The sequence below is a fragment of the Fukomys damarensis genome, unplaced genomic scaffold, assembly GCF_012274545.1.
Source record: "Fukomys damarensis isolate Sample0158 unplaced genomic scaffold, DMR_v1.0_HiC HiC_scaffold_28, whole genome shotgun sequence".
Classification (NCBI taxonomy): Eukaryota; Metazoa; Chordata; class Mammalia; order Rodentia; family Bathyergidae; genus Fukomys; species Fukomys damarensis.
This window is the reverse complement of record NW_022900940.1, coordinates 29,392,537-29,409,565: the sequence shown is the minus strand read 5'-3', so window position 1 is coordinate 29,409,565 and position 17,029 is coordinate 29,392,537. Positions and strand designations below refer to the sequence as shown.

The window sequence follows — 17,029 nt, the reverse complement described above, 5'->3', positions numbered from 1 at the left end:
GCTCAGTGCCCCTGAAAAGTGCAAGGCCCTGAGTTTGATTCCTGGTACCAAAAAAAAAAAAAAAATCTTTGGATATATAGAACCTAGGTATTTTATTGTCTGAGAATTTAGGAAGATTATTAGGGTAATTTCTAAGGATTTTTCTCATACCTCATCCTTTAAGTTATTTATATCATTCATTTTTTTCACATCAATACTACATTTTATTTGAAAATTCATTGTTCATATTCAGCCAAAATTTCATCAAAAACAGCAGTTCCGAATGATTTCCAGTTTATACCATGAGATCCTTTGGTAGTGCTTGGTATTTTCTACTGCCAGGTAATTAAAGTCTTCTTCTTTTATTTTCAAAATAGTTGACTCTACCCTAGTCTTCACGTTCAATTTTTTCATCCTTTGCACGTATTTGATTTCATGGATCAATGAGGTGACCTTACATATTGTTGGGCTTAGTGTATTCCATGAAGAAGGAAAAATTTGTAAATATTTAGGTTCTGATTTCATGATGGTCTCCATGGTTTTAGAATCGTCCCATCCCTGGGTCTTGTATGGATTTAATGACAGTTTGCAGTGTGGTTTAATAGTAAGTGTAGACAGTACATGTTTTGTAATCTTTTTAATGTTTGGCTTCCTATTTTTCCCTCTTAGTCACTTCACATTTAGAAGGTGCACCTTGTATTTGCAGTCATTCTTGCATAATTGAACAGGTGGAGATTAGTTCATTGTTAATAAAATCAAGGATCAGGAAACTTTTTTAAAAAGTACCTTACTACTTCTTTGGAAATTACAGCATTGTAATTTTGCCTACTTTAGAAATAAGTGAGTTTTGAAATACTAACTAAATGTAGACTTGGGTTCTAGGCGTATGAGTAGGATAAGTCATTATACCTTTCAGAATCGCTGGGTGTAGTGGCTCACACCTGTGATCTCAGCACTTGGGAGGCTGAGACTGGAGGGTTGCCATAAGTTCAAGGCCAGCCTGGGCTACAAGTGAGTTCAAGGCCAGTGTGGTCTCAGAAAACCAAAACAAACCGAAGAACCTTTCAAAGTCTTATTTTCTTATCAAAGAAATGATAGTTGTGGGGGTGGGCTTGTAGGACAGTACTGGAGTGATTGTCTACCATTCTCGAAGCCCTGGTTTTGTTCCCCGCCACAGCAGAAAGAAAAGAAACAGAGGAAAAGATAATTATCATTGGTTATTACTGAGTTGAGTGAGAGTCAGACCAGTCTGATTTGTTTTTGAAAACCATGAAGCACTATATATTAGAATAAGGTGGTGGCAGTGTTACCAAATAAATTCTTAAACCTATGCAATATATTTATGAAATAGCTTATTATAGGTAGGATTTTTGTTTTGTCTACCTCTTTTATAATAAGTGCTATGTAAATTAGCTTTCCTTTTTTAATGTAGAGGTTATGTATTTCATTATACCTCTTATTTAGACATGTCATCTTTCATTAACTAGATGTTTATTTTTAAATAGTAAATTGAAAGTTTATTTACATATTTACTACTTTAGATTTCCTATATAAGATAAGCAGCCAGTGGAGAAAGGATTCATAGCAGGTTTTTACTGTGTTTGGTGGCCATTTCACATTGGGCCTTCCAATGACTGAGATGCTGCCTTTGAAATATCTTTACCACATCTCACAATTTAAGAGATTTTCTGTTTTGTGTATACAAGGTTTGTCCAATGAGTAAGTCTCCTTATGTGGATCCACATAAATCGGGGCATGAAATCTGGGAAGAATTTTCGATGAGTTTCACACCAGCAGTGAAAGAAGTGGTGGAATTTGCAAAGCGTATTCCTGGGTTCAGGGATCTCTCTCAGCACGACCAGGTCAACCTCTTAAAGGCTGGGACTTTTGAGGTAGGTTTTATTTATCCTGCATATTGATGTAGGACATGTAGTCTTATTTTCTGTGATGTTTTTCATTCTTTTCTGAGTATTTTGTTTAGCATCTGGAACTAAAAAAAAAAAAATCTTAAGATTTCAGAAGAGAGTAGGACTTGAAATATAGGTACTCTGTAATCCCCAGCATATGAAATACACATCCATTGTTTTTCTTTTTGGTACCGGGCATCAAACTCGGAACCTTGTGCTTGCGAGGCAGGCGGCAGCACCACTGAGCTAAATCCCCGGCCCTACATTCATTGCTTTTAGGTATAAATGTGTTGGTTTCTGCATAGTGTTAGACACCTGCAGAAGCCTGGTATTTACTGTGTTCAGTAGAGAATAAGATGGGAGAATAGAAAATATTGGAATTTATCAGATATCTCTAGTGCCACTTCAGGTCCTTTCAGCCTTGCCAGGTTTTGGGATCTTTGACTCCTTACTCTCCTCCAACTTCTCTCGCTGGGGCTGTATTTTGCCTGGGCTCTGGGCAGCCACTGCTGCCATCTTGGGTGGGACCTGTCAGCCACTACTTTTGATGACTTCCTGTGTACCCCAGGGGTTTCCTTTTGCTGCTGAGGCTGGAGACACTTTGGGTTCTGGTTGGAGCTTACTTTAGTGTAACTGAAACTTGGGGGGGATGTGAGAAGTTTATGATGGGCCAGATTTTTGAACCTGAGCCAGGGCTGCATTTTCATTTCCCCCTGGGTGGTCCCACAAGACGTGCTATCAGTGCTTTTCGTATTGAGCGGTGGCCTGAGTAACAATACCTCCTAGTACAGTGATGATGAACCTTTTAGAGCTTTCCGTGATAACAAAAGCTGGCTGTGGTACTTGTGCCGTAGGTTTGCTACCACTGCCCTAGTGTTTGCTTGCTCTCTCCTCCCGCCTCATTTCCTTCACACCTGTTTTCATGTGTGCCGCTGCATAACTCATATAGAAGCTTTTGCCTCAGGCTCTGTTTTCTGGAGCACCTGAAGTAGAAGAAAGAACAATACTCAAATAAAACAGCTATGGAATAATTCAAAATCAAAATTTACAGGTTAGACTTTTCAGATTGAAGAAAAACATTACAGTTAAGATTTAAGGCTGGAAGGGAAGTCAGTGGTCAAGTTCAGTTTACTTATTGTGAGAGAGGTAACTATGAACTACTGAGGTGAAGATACTTTTTCTTGTGTTACCTGTAAATTCATAACACACCTGGAATTAGAACACAACCGCTATACTCGAGAGTGCATTCTTTCTACCTTGTGATTTGTCTTGTCATTGCTGTGTCTTAAGGCTAGCACCATTCAATTTTCATAGCAGGCTCACTTTTTTTTTTTAACAAATCTTTGGGAATGTTGCAAAAGGAAGGTGTTCCTTTGACTATAGAAATGTAGAATATCGTTGTTATCAGTTAGTGTAATGCAGGCTGTGCTGTAGATAAGTAAATTTTTTTGCGGGGGTACTGGGGATCAAACTCAGGATTTTGTGCTTGCTGGGCAGGCGCTGTGCTGCTGAGCTACATCCCCAAGCCCCACGTAATGTAATTTTTAACCGACTGGATTTTCATAGTAATTACAACTTGGTGCTTAGAGCACTTTCATTATTTAGTTTTTTTGTTTTTTGTTTTTTGTTTTTTTTTTTGATACCAGGATTGAACTCGGGTCCTTGTGCTTGCAAGGGAGGCGCTGGAACCACTGAGCCAAATCCCCAGCCCGAGAGTACTTTCATTGTGATAGTGGTCTTTGTGTGCAGTCTCTGAGTTACATAGTTTGCTGAAGTAATCGAATTAAGAGTTCATTTGTGTTTGCTTTGACTACATTTGGTGTTTGGATGTTTCCAGGTGTTGCTGCCTTGGAATATTGTTCTTTTTACTTGGAGCACAGAGACCATGTGATATGTATGGTAATCTAAAGAGTTTAGTGCCTTTGGCCAGGGCCCATTTTTTAAACGTCCTAGCATTACTCCTTGCTTTAATTTTAGCTTTGCATTTCAGAATCTTTGTTAGAGTCTCAGAGTGTCACAGTACTCAAAAATATTTTGCTATTTATAGCTAGATTTTGTTTTTTTGATCCTTACCTTGAAATGTTTGTTTTGGTAGACAAGGTGGTTTTAGGTAAAAATAAACAGTATCTTTTATAACTTTCTCTTGTATTTACGATGTTTCTTAACTGACTTGAATTCTGCGTGATTTCCTTAAATTACTATTGAACTTCTCCAAATACATTTAAATTTTTTTCTTTTTCCAGGTTTTGATGGTACGGTTTGCATCATTATTTGATGCGAAGGAGCGTACGGTCACCTTTTTAAGTGGAAAGAAGTATAGTGTGGATGACTTACACTCAATGGGAGCAGGGGATCTGCTAAACTCTATGTTTGAATTTAGTGAGAAGCTAAATGCTCTCCAGCTGAGTGATGAAGAGATGAGTTTGTTTACAGCTGTTGTCCTGGTATCTGCAGGTAAATAGGATGGTTCAAAATTGTGCCACACTTGGAATATAATTAATTAACTGGGTTCCAGCAGGGTATATGGAGGGAATAAAGCATAACAGAAAATATTAAATTACATGAACATGTTTTTCTCCCCTTTTTAATACTGGGTGTTGAACCTAGGGTGTTTTCCCTGAGCTACATCCCCAGCCTTTTAAAAATTTTAAATTTTGAGGTAGTCTTGGTCCTGCTAAGTCACTACGTTGCCCAGACTTGAACTCTGTTGCATCCTTATTCCTCAGCCTCCCAGACTGCTTAGATCATAGGTGTGTGTCACCATGCCTAGCATTTTTTTAAAATCATGGCAGTATAAATTGAGCTGCAATAGTATTCAGATGATTTTCAAATCTGGTCCTTGCCTTTACTGCTTATCTTTAGCTTTTCATAATTTTTCATGAGTATAAACATTTTGTGGGTTTTTTCTCCAGCATTGTGTATCTCTAAATATGTGGTTCAAATATTAACAAGTTTTAGTCATTTTGTGGGTTACTTGAAAATGTTTAAAAGCATCAACGAAGTATGCTTTGTTGCAAAGATACATGGTTATGTAAACTGAAGTTTTAGTCCAGCTTTGCCGTTGAATTTTCAGTGTGATCTGGCTAATTTTATTCTTTTGGGTCTCAGTTTCCACAGTCTGTTGAAGGAAGGGACTGTACCATGTGAACCTAGTGTGGTGTCAGTCACTGGTCGGAGGAATAACCAAGGCTTTTGAGTCCTTACATTTAATGTTTAAATGAGTCATTGATAGTTTTCTCAAATTTCCCAGCGTTCTTGCATTTATATGGCAGTTATTTATTTATTTTTTTGAGACAGGATCTCGCTATGTAGGTCAGGCTGGACTTGAACTCACTGTGTAACCTAGGTTGGCCTCCAGCTTGAGGCAGTCCTCCTGCCTCAGCCTTCTGAGTGCTGGGATTATAAGCATGTGCCACCACACCTGGCGAGTTATTTTTGAACGAAGTATTTCAATTCAGAGAACATCCATTAAAATGTGAATTGTTACTTCCAGTAGCAAATGGAAAATTGAGGCACTGATTTTCCTAAGGTCACTTAAGTAAGTGCCTTTAAGACATTTGTTGGAAATTTTACAATGTTTTGATGTGACTCTTACGTTTCCCATTTGCGTCCTATTCTGTAAAGGATACTGCTATGTGGTATGAAAGTTGTAAATTTTGGCTTCTGATTATCTGACTAAACTATAATAAATCTTAAAGTGAGCAGGTTTTTTGGTGTAACTTACAGGGTCTTTATATTATGTCAGTGGGATGAATAAAGACTTTTGCCATTTGGAAATATAATTTGTCTTTTCTGATCAGTTCAATGTGGATAACTAAAAATGTGCTTATGACATGGAATGGTATGAGAAAACTATGTCAGTAGGAGATACCTGTTTTCTTAGTAACCTTGTAGTACCTCTCGGATTTTACCTAGTGTTTGCACAGTTTCTGTTTTGCATGCATGTGTTCCCTCTCTCTCTCTCTGTCTCTCTCTGTTTTTTGAGACAGGGTCGCACTGTGTAGTTCAGTCTGGCCTTGAACTCACTATGTAGTTCACATTGGCCTCAAACTCACGGTGATCCTCCTGCCTCAGCCTCCCAGGAGCTGGGATTACAGACGTAAGCCACAACACCTGACTGCGCAGTCTTATATGATAAAGAACTAGTACTGGTTTGAGTTGATATCAGTAATAAATCTGCTTCTGTGAAACCAAAGATAATCGATACTTGTGAAATTTTTTTTATCTGATGAACATGCCTTAGTGCTCAAAGGAGACAAAAAGCATTTAACACACAAGCTTACTCTTTTTTTTGGTGGTTTTTTTTTTTTTAATCTTACTGAGTGTATTAGTACTTTTTAAGTACACATTACAGTTAATTCATCATTGGGATCTTGTACCCTTACATGACAGGTCTTGGTTCTCATTTTTCCCCTATATTGGTAGGATTTTTTATTAATAAATTTTATTTTGTTCCATTACCCTCCGTGACTCCCTCCGCTCCCTATGTATATGAGCTTACTCTTAAAAATGTTGATGTTGTTTGGCGTTTGGGAGGTTACTGAGAAGCCTTGTGGTACCACTGTGCAGTTCTGACTGAGATAAGTAGAAGTTACAGAAAGAAAGATCAGATCATCTGAGAAGGCTTTGTGGAAAGATGGAAGAGAAGCTGTCATTTGAAAGTTGGACTAGTAGGTCTTTCTAGTGTGGAGAAGATGGGCAGATGTGAGAAAGCATGAGAGAGCAGCGAACGGGCTGGTGCCTGGTATGGCTGTGGAGGAGGAGGAAGATGGAAGCCTTGAGAGTTAGGGGAGTATAAATCAGGGGCCAACAGCTATGAGAACTGGGCAGTTAGGGAGTTGGGAATCTGGAAAATTTTAACCAGACTGGTCAGTGAAGGGTCAGTATAACTTCTGACAGGAAAATGATGAGGTGGGAACAGAGCACTGTTTAACATTAGTTCTGCATTTTTATCATGGGTGGGTTAGATAGTTAAGTCACTGGAGCTGGGCAGTTAGGTTTGAGAGGATGTTGAAAGAACATGGGTAAGAGGCAGTGGACCAAACTCTCCTGAAGTTAGGGCAGGTGGGGATGAAGCAGTGTATCCAGAGGTAGTTCAGACAAAGGAGGGTAAGGGTTGGAGGAGCGTGAAGAGTGTGCTGAAGTCTTACTGCTCTCCTTTATATTTTCTACCAGACACATGATTTTTATTTTTATCTACTTTTGGAAATCCTCTTTTTTTCCTGATTGTAAGATTAATACAGGATATTTGGAAATTTAGAAAATATTAAGATGAAATAAATAAAGTAGGCTGGGAATTTAGCTCAGTGGTGCTGCTGCTGCCTTGCAAGTGCAAGGTCCTGAGTTCGATCCTTGGTTTAAACAAAAAAAAAGATGATAGTATCTCTAGAAAAAAAAAATAATATTTTTTGAGGCAAGGTCTTAATTTGTAGTTCAGGTAGGCCTTGAACTCACTGTGTAGCCCAGGCTGCCCTCAAACTTGAGGTGATTCTCCTGCCTCAGCCTCCCAAGTGCTGGGATAACAGGCATGCACTATCAAGCCCAGCCAAAAAAAGATCACTTTTAACACTGGGGGTCCTTATCCATTTATGTATCTATGCATCTCCCCATTAACCTATTTATTGATCTGTGATATATAAAAAAAATACTTGAAATATTAAGTGGAAAAAAATTCACTATAAAATAATTACATGCATTAACATTTTGTTATATCTGTGAAGATGCATGATACATAAACATACACAAACTTTGTCAAATTTGATTTTTTTCCTACTTAAAAATTACTGTTTTCTTTTTTTTTTTTTGTTTTTTTGAGACAGGGTCTCACTATGTAGTTGAGACTGACCTGGAACTCACTATGTAGCCCAGGCTGGTCTCGAATTCACAGCGATCCTTCTACCTCAGCCTCCTGAGTGCTGGGATTATAGGCGTGTGCAACCACACCTGGCAAAAATTACTGTTTTCAAAGTAGTGTCTAGGTATAAAAACAAAATTCAGAACCTACAGAAGACCATAAAGGGAAAACCTTCAGTCAGGCACGGTGGCACATGCCTATTATAATCCCAGCATTCAGGAGGCTGGGGCAGGAGGATCACCATGAGTTCAAGGCCAGCCTGGGCGACATTAGTTCAAGGCCAACTGGAAATACAGGGAGACGCTGTCTCGAACCACCCCACAGATACTCATTTTGTCTCTGTCAATCTTGTTCCTCAATTGATTAGATCTCTAACCTTCTTTCTTGTCTTCTTTTTAATTTTGTTTTTTTTTTTTTGGTACCAGGGTCAAAACTCAGGACCTTGTGCTTGTGAGGCAGGTGCAGCACCACTAAACTAAATCTCCAGCTTTCTTTTTAATTTTCTGATAGTTGATCTGATAGTTGACCCCCTATCTAGAGTACAGTGCTTGTACTTCTTTTTACTTAGTAGATATTAATTTAAATAAAAGTATTCACTTTTCCTTCTTACCTTTTTAGGGGGGGCGTGGGTCCAGGGGTTGAACTCGGGTCCTTGTGCTTGCGGGGCGGGCAGCAGAACCACTGAACTGAATCCTGGGCCCTCCTCACTTTTGAAAATATTTTTCCTATCAGTTTTGCTATTATGTTTTTTTTAGCTACTTTATTGGCTTTATGATTTTAATATACTCACATTCTATTTTCAGTACTGGGTATTGAACCCAAGGTCTTTGCACTGAGCTATATCCTCAGCCCTTTTAAAGTTTTTAAATTTGAGATGGGGTCTTGCTAAGTCACTAAAGTTGGGCTGGAACTCTGTCTTCCTGCTTCAGCTTCTCAGAGTACTGGGATTACAGGCATGTGCCATCATACTTGGCTTATACTCACTTTTTTTTTTTTATCTTTTCTTTCAGGGTGGCCTTGAGCTCACCCTGTAGAGTAGGCTAGCCTTGAATTAATGGCAATCCTCCTGCCTCAGCCTCCAAAGTGGTAGAGTTACAGGCCTGTGTCATCATGCTCAGTTACGATCTTTCACTTTTACATAATCTCTCTTGGATGCTTTAGATAGAATTTCTGCACTGTACAGGGGCACAGTTTCATTCTTCCTTTGTACCCTGGCCTCTTTTGCTATGCCATGGTCTATATGTAATCAGGAGTTAAAATGTTTATATTTTGTTGTATAACTGTTTTCCACGCTTCAGTTTTCAGTTTTAAGGTTGCATTGTCAAAAGCCATATTTGCATATTCTGATTATGTGCTCAGTAGTGTTTACGTTGGGTTGAAATGCTTAAAAAGAAGTGATGTATGTCTCTAGCCTAAATCACTGCATCCTGAGGGGGAGTGACCATGTATCAAGGAAAAATGGGTTGCTTACTTGAGTTCTGTATCCACCTCTTAGAGCAGTAGCGGCAAACCTAGGGCATGTATACTGCAGAGGGCACTGTGCATCACTGAAGGCTCTAAAAGGCTTGGCAGCACAGGCTTAGAACTAAACAGCATGATACTCTGTTTTCTTTAAAATAGCTCTTTGTTTCTCTTAAAATATAAAGTTTTTTATTTAAAAAAATTTTGGGCTATCAGAAGAAATGCTTGTTAATTTCTAGATCTCATTGTATAATTTTGTCTTCACAGCAGAGCACTCATGTGAGCCAGGGCATGCTGTTTTCATTTATGTGGGTCAGGGTGTTGAGGGACAGAAGGCTTAAGTTACCCAACGTCACATTTATTTATTTATTTATTTTTAAATTTCAGGATCGAACTTGGGACCTTGTGCTTGGGAGGCAGGTGGTGGAACCACCAAGCTAAATATCTGGCCATCCCAAGGTCACATTTTTATTTTCTTTTTTTTTTTTTATTGAGTTTATTGGTACAATCTAGGTATACAATACAATTACATTCATCATTGGGCTTCTGTACCTTTACATAATAGGTCTTAATTCTCATTTTTTCCCCTTGTCCCTGCCCTCCCTTCACCCCCCCTCCCCTCCCCATTTACAAACACTTTATTTTCATTTTTTCAGTTTGTCATATTTTTTTCCTCTCCCTTATTACCTTTCCCCCACCCTTCCCACTTTCGCTACACCTTTAGCCCTTTACTTCCTATTTCACATTATTAATTATCTCATTAGGATCCTGTGTACTATTACAGTTTTTCACACCAAAGAAACTATTTGGTATTTCAGTTAAAGAAATCTCTGTATGAACATTAAAAATAGGGAATCCTAAAATAAAACTAAAAAGGAAAGTAAAAGAGAAAAGGCAATGATGTAACATCAAAATAATCCTTAATTCTGGAGATGAAAATGGTCCCTGAACATATTTAAATTGCTCTCGCTCTTACAGTCTTCCAAGGTCACATTTTTAATAATTGGCTAAGCAGATGTTTGAGAGCCCACTCGTCTGGTATCAAAGCCTTTCCACTATACTGCTTGTGAATAAAAATAGCTTTAGTTGCTAAAGGAGAGAGAAATCTCAATGTGATAGTTGTCTCTGAGATTGGAACGATACTAATAGGATGGCAGGAAGTGCTGCTCCCCAAGTGAGCGCAGCCATTTCCAGTTGAAGATTAGGGTATGAGGTCAAGGCTGCTCTGCATATAAATTCTTTGTGTCTACTGTGGTGTCCTGGAGGAAGTGAATATACATAGAGAAGATGTGGTGAGGAATGCAGAGTGGGAGTGGGGTGAAGACTCGGTTCGGGAAGTAGACGTGGTGTACACGTCAAACCGGAATTACCCCTTCAGTCTGCGTTCAGATGTCGTGGACTCCAGCAGATGTTTGTTTATGATCTAGCCAGATTTGTAATTGAGTTCTATGGCCTTGAAATCACAAAGACCGCAGCTCTGGGAAAATAGAATACAATTTGCATTTTTAAGTATCGATGTATATTTCCCTGAAGTTCTGAGTTGTATAAAGAAGTATAGGTCTTTTAAATGCCAGGTATTCACCAAATGGCCAACTCCTTGGAATACTAGTTCCTGCTGTGTTTTGTTTGAGGAGATCACTGTCGTTCTCTCTCACTTTTTGGTATTGTAAATTACTGATGATGAGATTGTGTTGTTGGGGACGCGAAGGACACCAGACAGCAGCAGTGTAGTTTTGCCGGGGAGTAGAGGGCTGAAGCTCTCACAGGCAAACAGCAGCCAACTCTCACCAACCTCGGTTTTTATTAGGTATATGCATAATACTTTTATCAAACACATTTTTACAGATTATCTTTATCAAAACATTAAAAATATTTTTATAAACATCTGGTTTTAGTTATTCATATACTTTTTAAAAAAAACAAACTTTTAAAAATGTCAGATTGTTTTCAAGACTGTTTATAACCTTAAACTTTTGAGCCGTGGCTCTGTGTGTGGAACCACAACTGTAGTTCTTCCAGTCCGTGTCCCAGTGTAACCTTCTCCTCTTCAAGATTGGAGCAAGTACTTCCTTTTGTGAGATGTGAGCTCCTTAGAGGAAGTTCGATTTGTTTTGTTTACCTTGGATTCCCTAACAGCTAAAATAGTATCCAGCACGCACATTCAGTAAGTGATTGGTGAGTCAATGAATTGGAAGGATGTTTAAAAAGAAAAGCCAAGTAATATCAGAGGTAAGAAGCTGGGCACAGTGTCACACACTTAATAATCCTGGCACTTGGGAGGCTGAGGAGGAGGATTGCTGAGAGTTTGAGCTGTGCCTGAATTATGTGAGTTGAAGGCCAGTCTGAGCTACATAATGAGACTGTCTCAAAAAGGAAAAAGAATCACAGGCAAGAGACTCTTAGAAGCATTATTGAAGGCTTAAGTAGTTTTGCAAAGATAACCTCATAATTGGCCAAAACCAAATGTCAGGAGAAAGAGATCATCTCAGAGTTTCATCAGAAAAATAATGACTTCCTGAACCAATGGTTAATACTCAGTTTCTTTCTTTTTCCATGGTATCTAGTCCATAGTTGTAAGAATTCAAATTTTGCCAAATATGTTTATTTTCATCATTTTTCAGCATTTATGTTTTAGCCCCTTTGCTATTACATTTAGTCCTTGTTCTAATGCTGGTGGTATTCCACATGGCCTTTTAAAGCTACTAGTTACAATGGAAGACCCCCTTGTAAAAAGTGAAAAGACATGAGTGATTGGAGAAATTTGCCTTCTTGCAGATAAGTCTTTTTCTTTTGCAGTCTCCCTAAAGTGTAGGGGGTCATTGCCACTGCATATTTCTTAGGTATTCCCGCCTCCATTTGTAAATGACACTTGAAAAAAGTTCTTGGGCAAAGTACATAAAGCCTGGCTGGTTTTAAGATACTTTTTGCTGGTCTATGCTTGATCACTACTTTATTGTCATTTTATGTGACAAGCTGAGCAAACAGTATAGGAAATGGAAGTGAATGCAGGATAATATAACTAGTGTAATAAAGTTGCATGGCCTGTTATCTATTATTGCATAATAAATTATTTCAAAACTTTATGGCTTAAAATGCAAATGTGTACTACCTCACAGTTTCTGAGGATTGGGAATATGAGTATGATGTATGCCCCTGGCTTGAGGTTTCTTAAGAGATTGTAGTCAAGTGTAGGACAGGGTTGTGGTTGCCTATAAAGCTTGAGTGGTGAACGGTCTGCTTCCAGGCTCATGTGGTTATTGGCAGGACTCAGCTCCTTGAAAGCAGCTGAGCTTAGTGTCTTAGTTGCTTGTGGGCTATTAGCTGGAGACTAGTTCATATCCTGGGACCTTTTCCATAGGACAGCTTGCACCATAGCAGTTGGCTTTGTCTGAGAGAGTGAGAGTACTTAAGATAGAGTAACCTCATCTCAGAAGTGATCTCCTCTCATTTCTGCCTTGTTTTATTCATTAGAAGTAAGGCAGTAACTGGCCCACTCACAAGGAGGGGATTACAGAAGTGCATTAATACCAGAATGAAGGGATCATTGGAGGGCATTTTGGAGGCTGCCTGTCTACCCTGCATGGTAACATGTAAATGGCTATAAAGCGCATGTGTAATACAAATATAATTGTAAACCACATTATTTTATTTTGCTAATAAGAAGCAGTTGAAGTAGCACATGACATCTAATTTTAGAAATCAGAACCTGAAGTTTTGGCCAGGTATGGTGGTACATGCCTGTAAATCCAGCCCTTGGAAGGATCACTGTGAGTTCGAGATCACTGAGTTTGAGGCCAGCTTGCAAAACCCTGTCTCACTTCTAGTTTTTTGTGGATAGAAATACCAAAGCCCTAAAGAATTCTGTTGTATCAAATGTACTGTATACTGTGCTGTATGCGTATTATAACAAATAGCTAGGAGGGCCGGGGATTTAGCTCAGTTGTACTGTGCCTGCCTCACAAGCACAAGGTCCTGAGTTTGATCCCTGATATGGGGGTTGGGGTGGGGAGAAAAAAAAGAAAAAAATAGCTAGGAAATTTGTAATTGAGAGTTAAAAAATACTGTCAGTGCATAAAACCTTGTTTTGAATTTGATGAACAGAAATTGTATTTATATTTATTGTTAATAATATATCTTCTCCATATTTTTCTTATTCCCTATTAGATCGATCTGGGATAGAAAATGCCAACTCTGTGGAGGCTTTGCAGGAAACCCTCATCCGTGCACTAAGGACCTTAATAATGAAAAACCATCCAAACGAGGCCTCTATTTTTACAAAACTACTTCTAAAATTGCCAGATCTTCGATCTTTGAATAACATGCACTCTGAGGAGCTCTTGGCCTTTAAAGTTCACCCTTAAAGGTCTTTGTTTATTTGAACATGAACTGATACTGTAACTGTACATTTTGTGCTAAAATGCTTATTTATATGTGTGTATATCATACATGGAGAAAGAAAAGACCTTTAAGACAATACAAGATTGTAGGCTGTCTGTGTAATCAAGCAATAGCTGTTTGGATTGAGAACTCTTCAGCCATGATTAGATACCGATCTCATCTCCCCAATAGACCAATCAGCTGTGTCACATTTAAACTGAAGAAATTACAATGAATCATAATCACACTGAATGTTAGACTTTTTCATCTGCCAAAACCAAAAACCATTTTGATCTCCCCATGGTATAAATATGATGCACAATCCCACTATAGGACTTAGAAATTAATCCTTTGTGGTAGAAGTACTGTTGAATGTTGGAAATCTTGGTGTCACCAAAAGACTATTATTAGATCTGGTAATTGGAGATTTGGGGAACCAGGAGCTCTCCACGTTTGTATTTTACTCTGCCACTGTTAAACTTGATGATCCTGGGCAAGTCCTTGGTTGTGGAAATTACAGTGTCCCTCATACCCCACCTCACAGAGATACTAAAAATGTCTATAAAAGCATGTTTACCTCTTGGGAGATAGGCACTATGTAAATAAGGCAAAAATCTTTTATAATTATTCATTATAATATTGTTATTTCCGAGCATTTCTGGGAAACCATTTCACAGTCCACACCAGTCTATTATTCAGGGTTCCTTGCATATGTGTGGGGTATCCTGCTAATACACACATATTCAAAGTTTATGGATACATCAAATACATAGTATGTGTACATAGTATGTATGTGAATAGTTATACATAAATATATTTCTTCACAATATTTTAAACTGTGAAGAACTTTATCATACATAAACTTAAAACAAGAGGTGTCAGAAGACACAAATTAGGTGCATTTTACCTGTTGATGGTGACATAACCATTGCTTTAAAAATACTTAGACAGTACAATATTAAATTTATCCTCTGTTTTTGTTTATTCAAGCAACACTTAAGTCCACCTTTCAAAAAACACGTATTTTAGAGTTCATCTTTGGTAAAATCTTTGGTTTAAGGTAGTCTTTTAAAAGTTCATTCAGATTCTTACCTTGTGCTAATAAAGGTTGCAAGGCTGCCCCTTATATACATGCTGCAGCTCGATGGTAGAGAATTTTGATTCTGAAGAATTAATGTTTAAGCAAACTGTTGGCATGTGTAGGCATGTACCTTAGGCCACTTGTCCCTCCCCCGCTGAGTAACTACAGGGATTCTGTCAAATTAGATTTAATCTATAATTTAAAAAATCATTTATTGTGTGACCTACAGACTTAAAAAAGGTATAGTCAAAGACTTTTCATCCATGCTTCTAATAGTGGACTTTATTAAGATCTGCTTCTCTTTGGGAGAAATGATCAAAATTGAGGATTTTATCTATGTTTTCTGTTTCCCTGGAAAATAACAATTAATTGGATTTGGTGATAAAGATTGCCTTCTGTATAATGTTCAGATGATAGAAAATTGCAAAAATGTTAAGAACTTTCTTTACTCCACTAAGCCTGTTACTTTCATGATGAGAGCAGAACACCTTATTTTGTAGTCTTGATTAATTTGTTGCTACTGAGATCTGAATTTCTGTGGCACTAGTTAAGTAATTAAAAAAAAATGAACCCTCATTGTAAAAGAGGAAAGGAGATAGTGATGTAATAGGTTATAAACCATAATCGTGATTTACCTTAAGTTGGTATGACTTTTATGGGATATACAGTTATGATTTTGTGAATTCTTTACAGGATAGCATTATCTTTTTATATTTTGTTTCCTAAGATAAACAAATGCATAGTTTTATCTTATGGGGGTAGAAACAGCTTTTTGAAATAATACCGAAGACCTCTAAAAGATCATGTTGATTCTTAATTTTTGCCTTTTGCATAAGCCTCTTTTATAACATGTATCTTTTAAAATAATTATGTCTTTAGGAATATGTAACCAGAACTATGTTAGTATTGCTTATAAAACTTTAGTTAGGTTCAAGATATACATATATATGTCCATATACAGATATATATAGGTTCACATTTTGTCTTGTAAAATTTTATTTGAATAAATTCTTCGTGTAGTAATGGGAAACAAAATTAATAGTTCATATTGCCACTCACCATTTCTATATTTGAAAATAGCCCAATATGAAACTTAAAATTCTAAAATTAAACCAGCAGCCTGTTACAAGCACATTTTTTGATTGAGTTGTGGTTACAAACTTAGTAAATACAAAGAGGACACCAGTGGAAGACATCAACTTAGGGAACTTCTGAGTTAGTGGGACACTGTTGATTAATTAATGTACTGTATGGATTAAGTGATGCTTTAATTCTGATTTTACATTTTAAAGTTAAAATATGGGCATTATATAGGAGACTTAAGGGCATTATGTCAGCAAGCTAAAACATTTTTTTCTGTGCTTTTAATGTATCTACATGATCTGGGAGAAGATTCCAGCTTTCAGAGAGATAGCTGAGGGAAAAGGGAAACGTCTTGGGATGAAGCTTGTCCTTGTGGTGATGTTTTAATTACAGGTTAAAAAGAAGGAAATTGCAATGGATTAAATGTATAGCTTTCATATTTACATTTCAATAAATTACCATTGTAACTTTATGAGATGATTTATTTTATGTAAACATTGCAAAGCAAGGTGTAGAAGCTCAGCTAGATTTATTACTGTGCACGAGAGTAAATACCTATCAATTATTCTTTTTTTCAATTAAAGTTTGCTGAATGTACAAGAAAAGTTTATCACTTAGGATATAGAATTTTTTTAGGGGTTGAGGGAGGGGCTCTGTCAGGAAATTGTTACCTGTAAACAAAGACTGTCTTGATTTGATTAAAAAAAAAAACCAAAAACCCCAAAACCATAAAACTATTCTTGAACTAACGTGGAAAAATAAAATCACTATGGTTTTAAAAATTGATAGAAATATATAGTTGAGAGGATATGAATTATTTTCTCTAAACTGTAATTGATGACATGGATTATTATGACATGTTTCTGAGAAGTAATCTGTACATGGGGGAGGGGATAATAAATACAATTTCTAACCAAGAGTGATGTTTTGTGTCTGCCTCGATGTTTTTGAAAAAACATTTATAATTTAACTTACTACAAGTTAATCTTTCCCCTGACCATAGCAGGATCTCTCATGTAGATCTCTGATTCAGCATGGGGGGAAAATATATATATATGGCTTTTGAAAAGAAGATTTTAGTTTGTTTAGAAGTTTCATCAGGGGATGTTGCTCTTTTCTCTGATGCCAAAGAAAACCTGAATGATGGTTTGCTGTATCTGGTGGGCACTTTCTGAGGAGATGTGTGTGAGAGGATTGGTTGCTTCATCTGCCGTGAACCCACCAGCACAACCACCTCCTGCCCCTCGTAGTGGGCAGTACCCATGCTTCCTGAATCAGAGCTATCAC

The 17,029-nt window shown here is 37.6% G+C and overlaps 1 protein-coding gene across 2 annotated transcripts in view; it reads left to right on the top strand.

Moving 5' to 3' along the window:
* Positions 1-16,209, top strand: part of Nr1d2 (nuclear receptor subfamily 1 group D member 2) — a 26,386-nt gene extending 10,177 nt beyond the window's left edge. For both annotated transcript variants that reach the window (XM_019209962.2, XM_019209963.2), the window contains 3 exons: positions 1,686-1,871; positions 4,130-4,340; positions 13,366-16,209. In XM_019209962.2, coding sequence (XP_019065507.1) covers positions 1,686-1,871; positions 4,130-4,340; positions 13,366-13,562 — 594 coding nt within the window. In that variant the 3' untranslated portion in view covers positions 13,563-16,209. The remainder of the gene's footprint in view (positions 1-1,685; positions 1,872-4,129; positions 4,341-13,365) is intronic.
* The last annotated feature ends 820 nt before the right edge of the window (positions 16,210-17,029 follow it).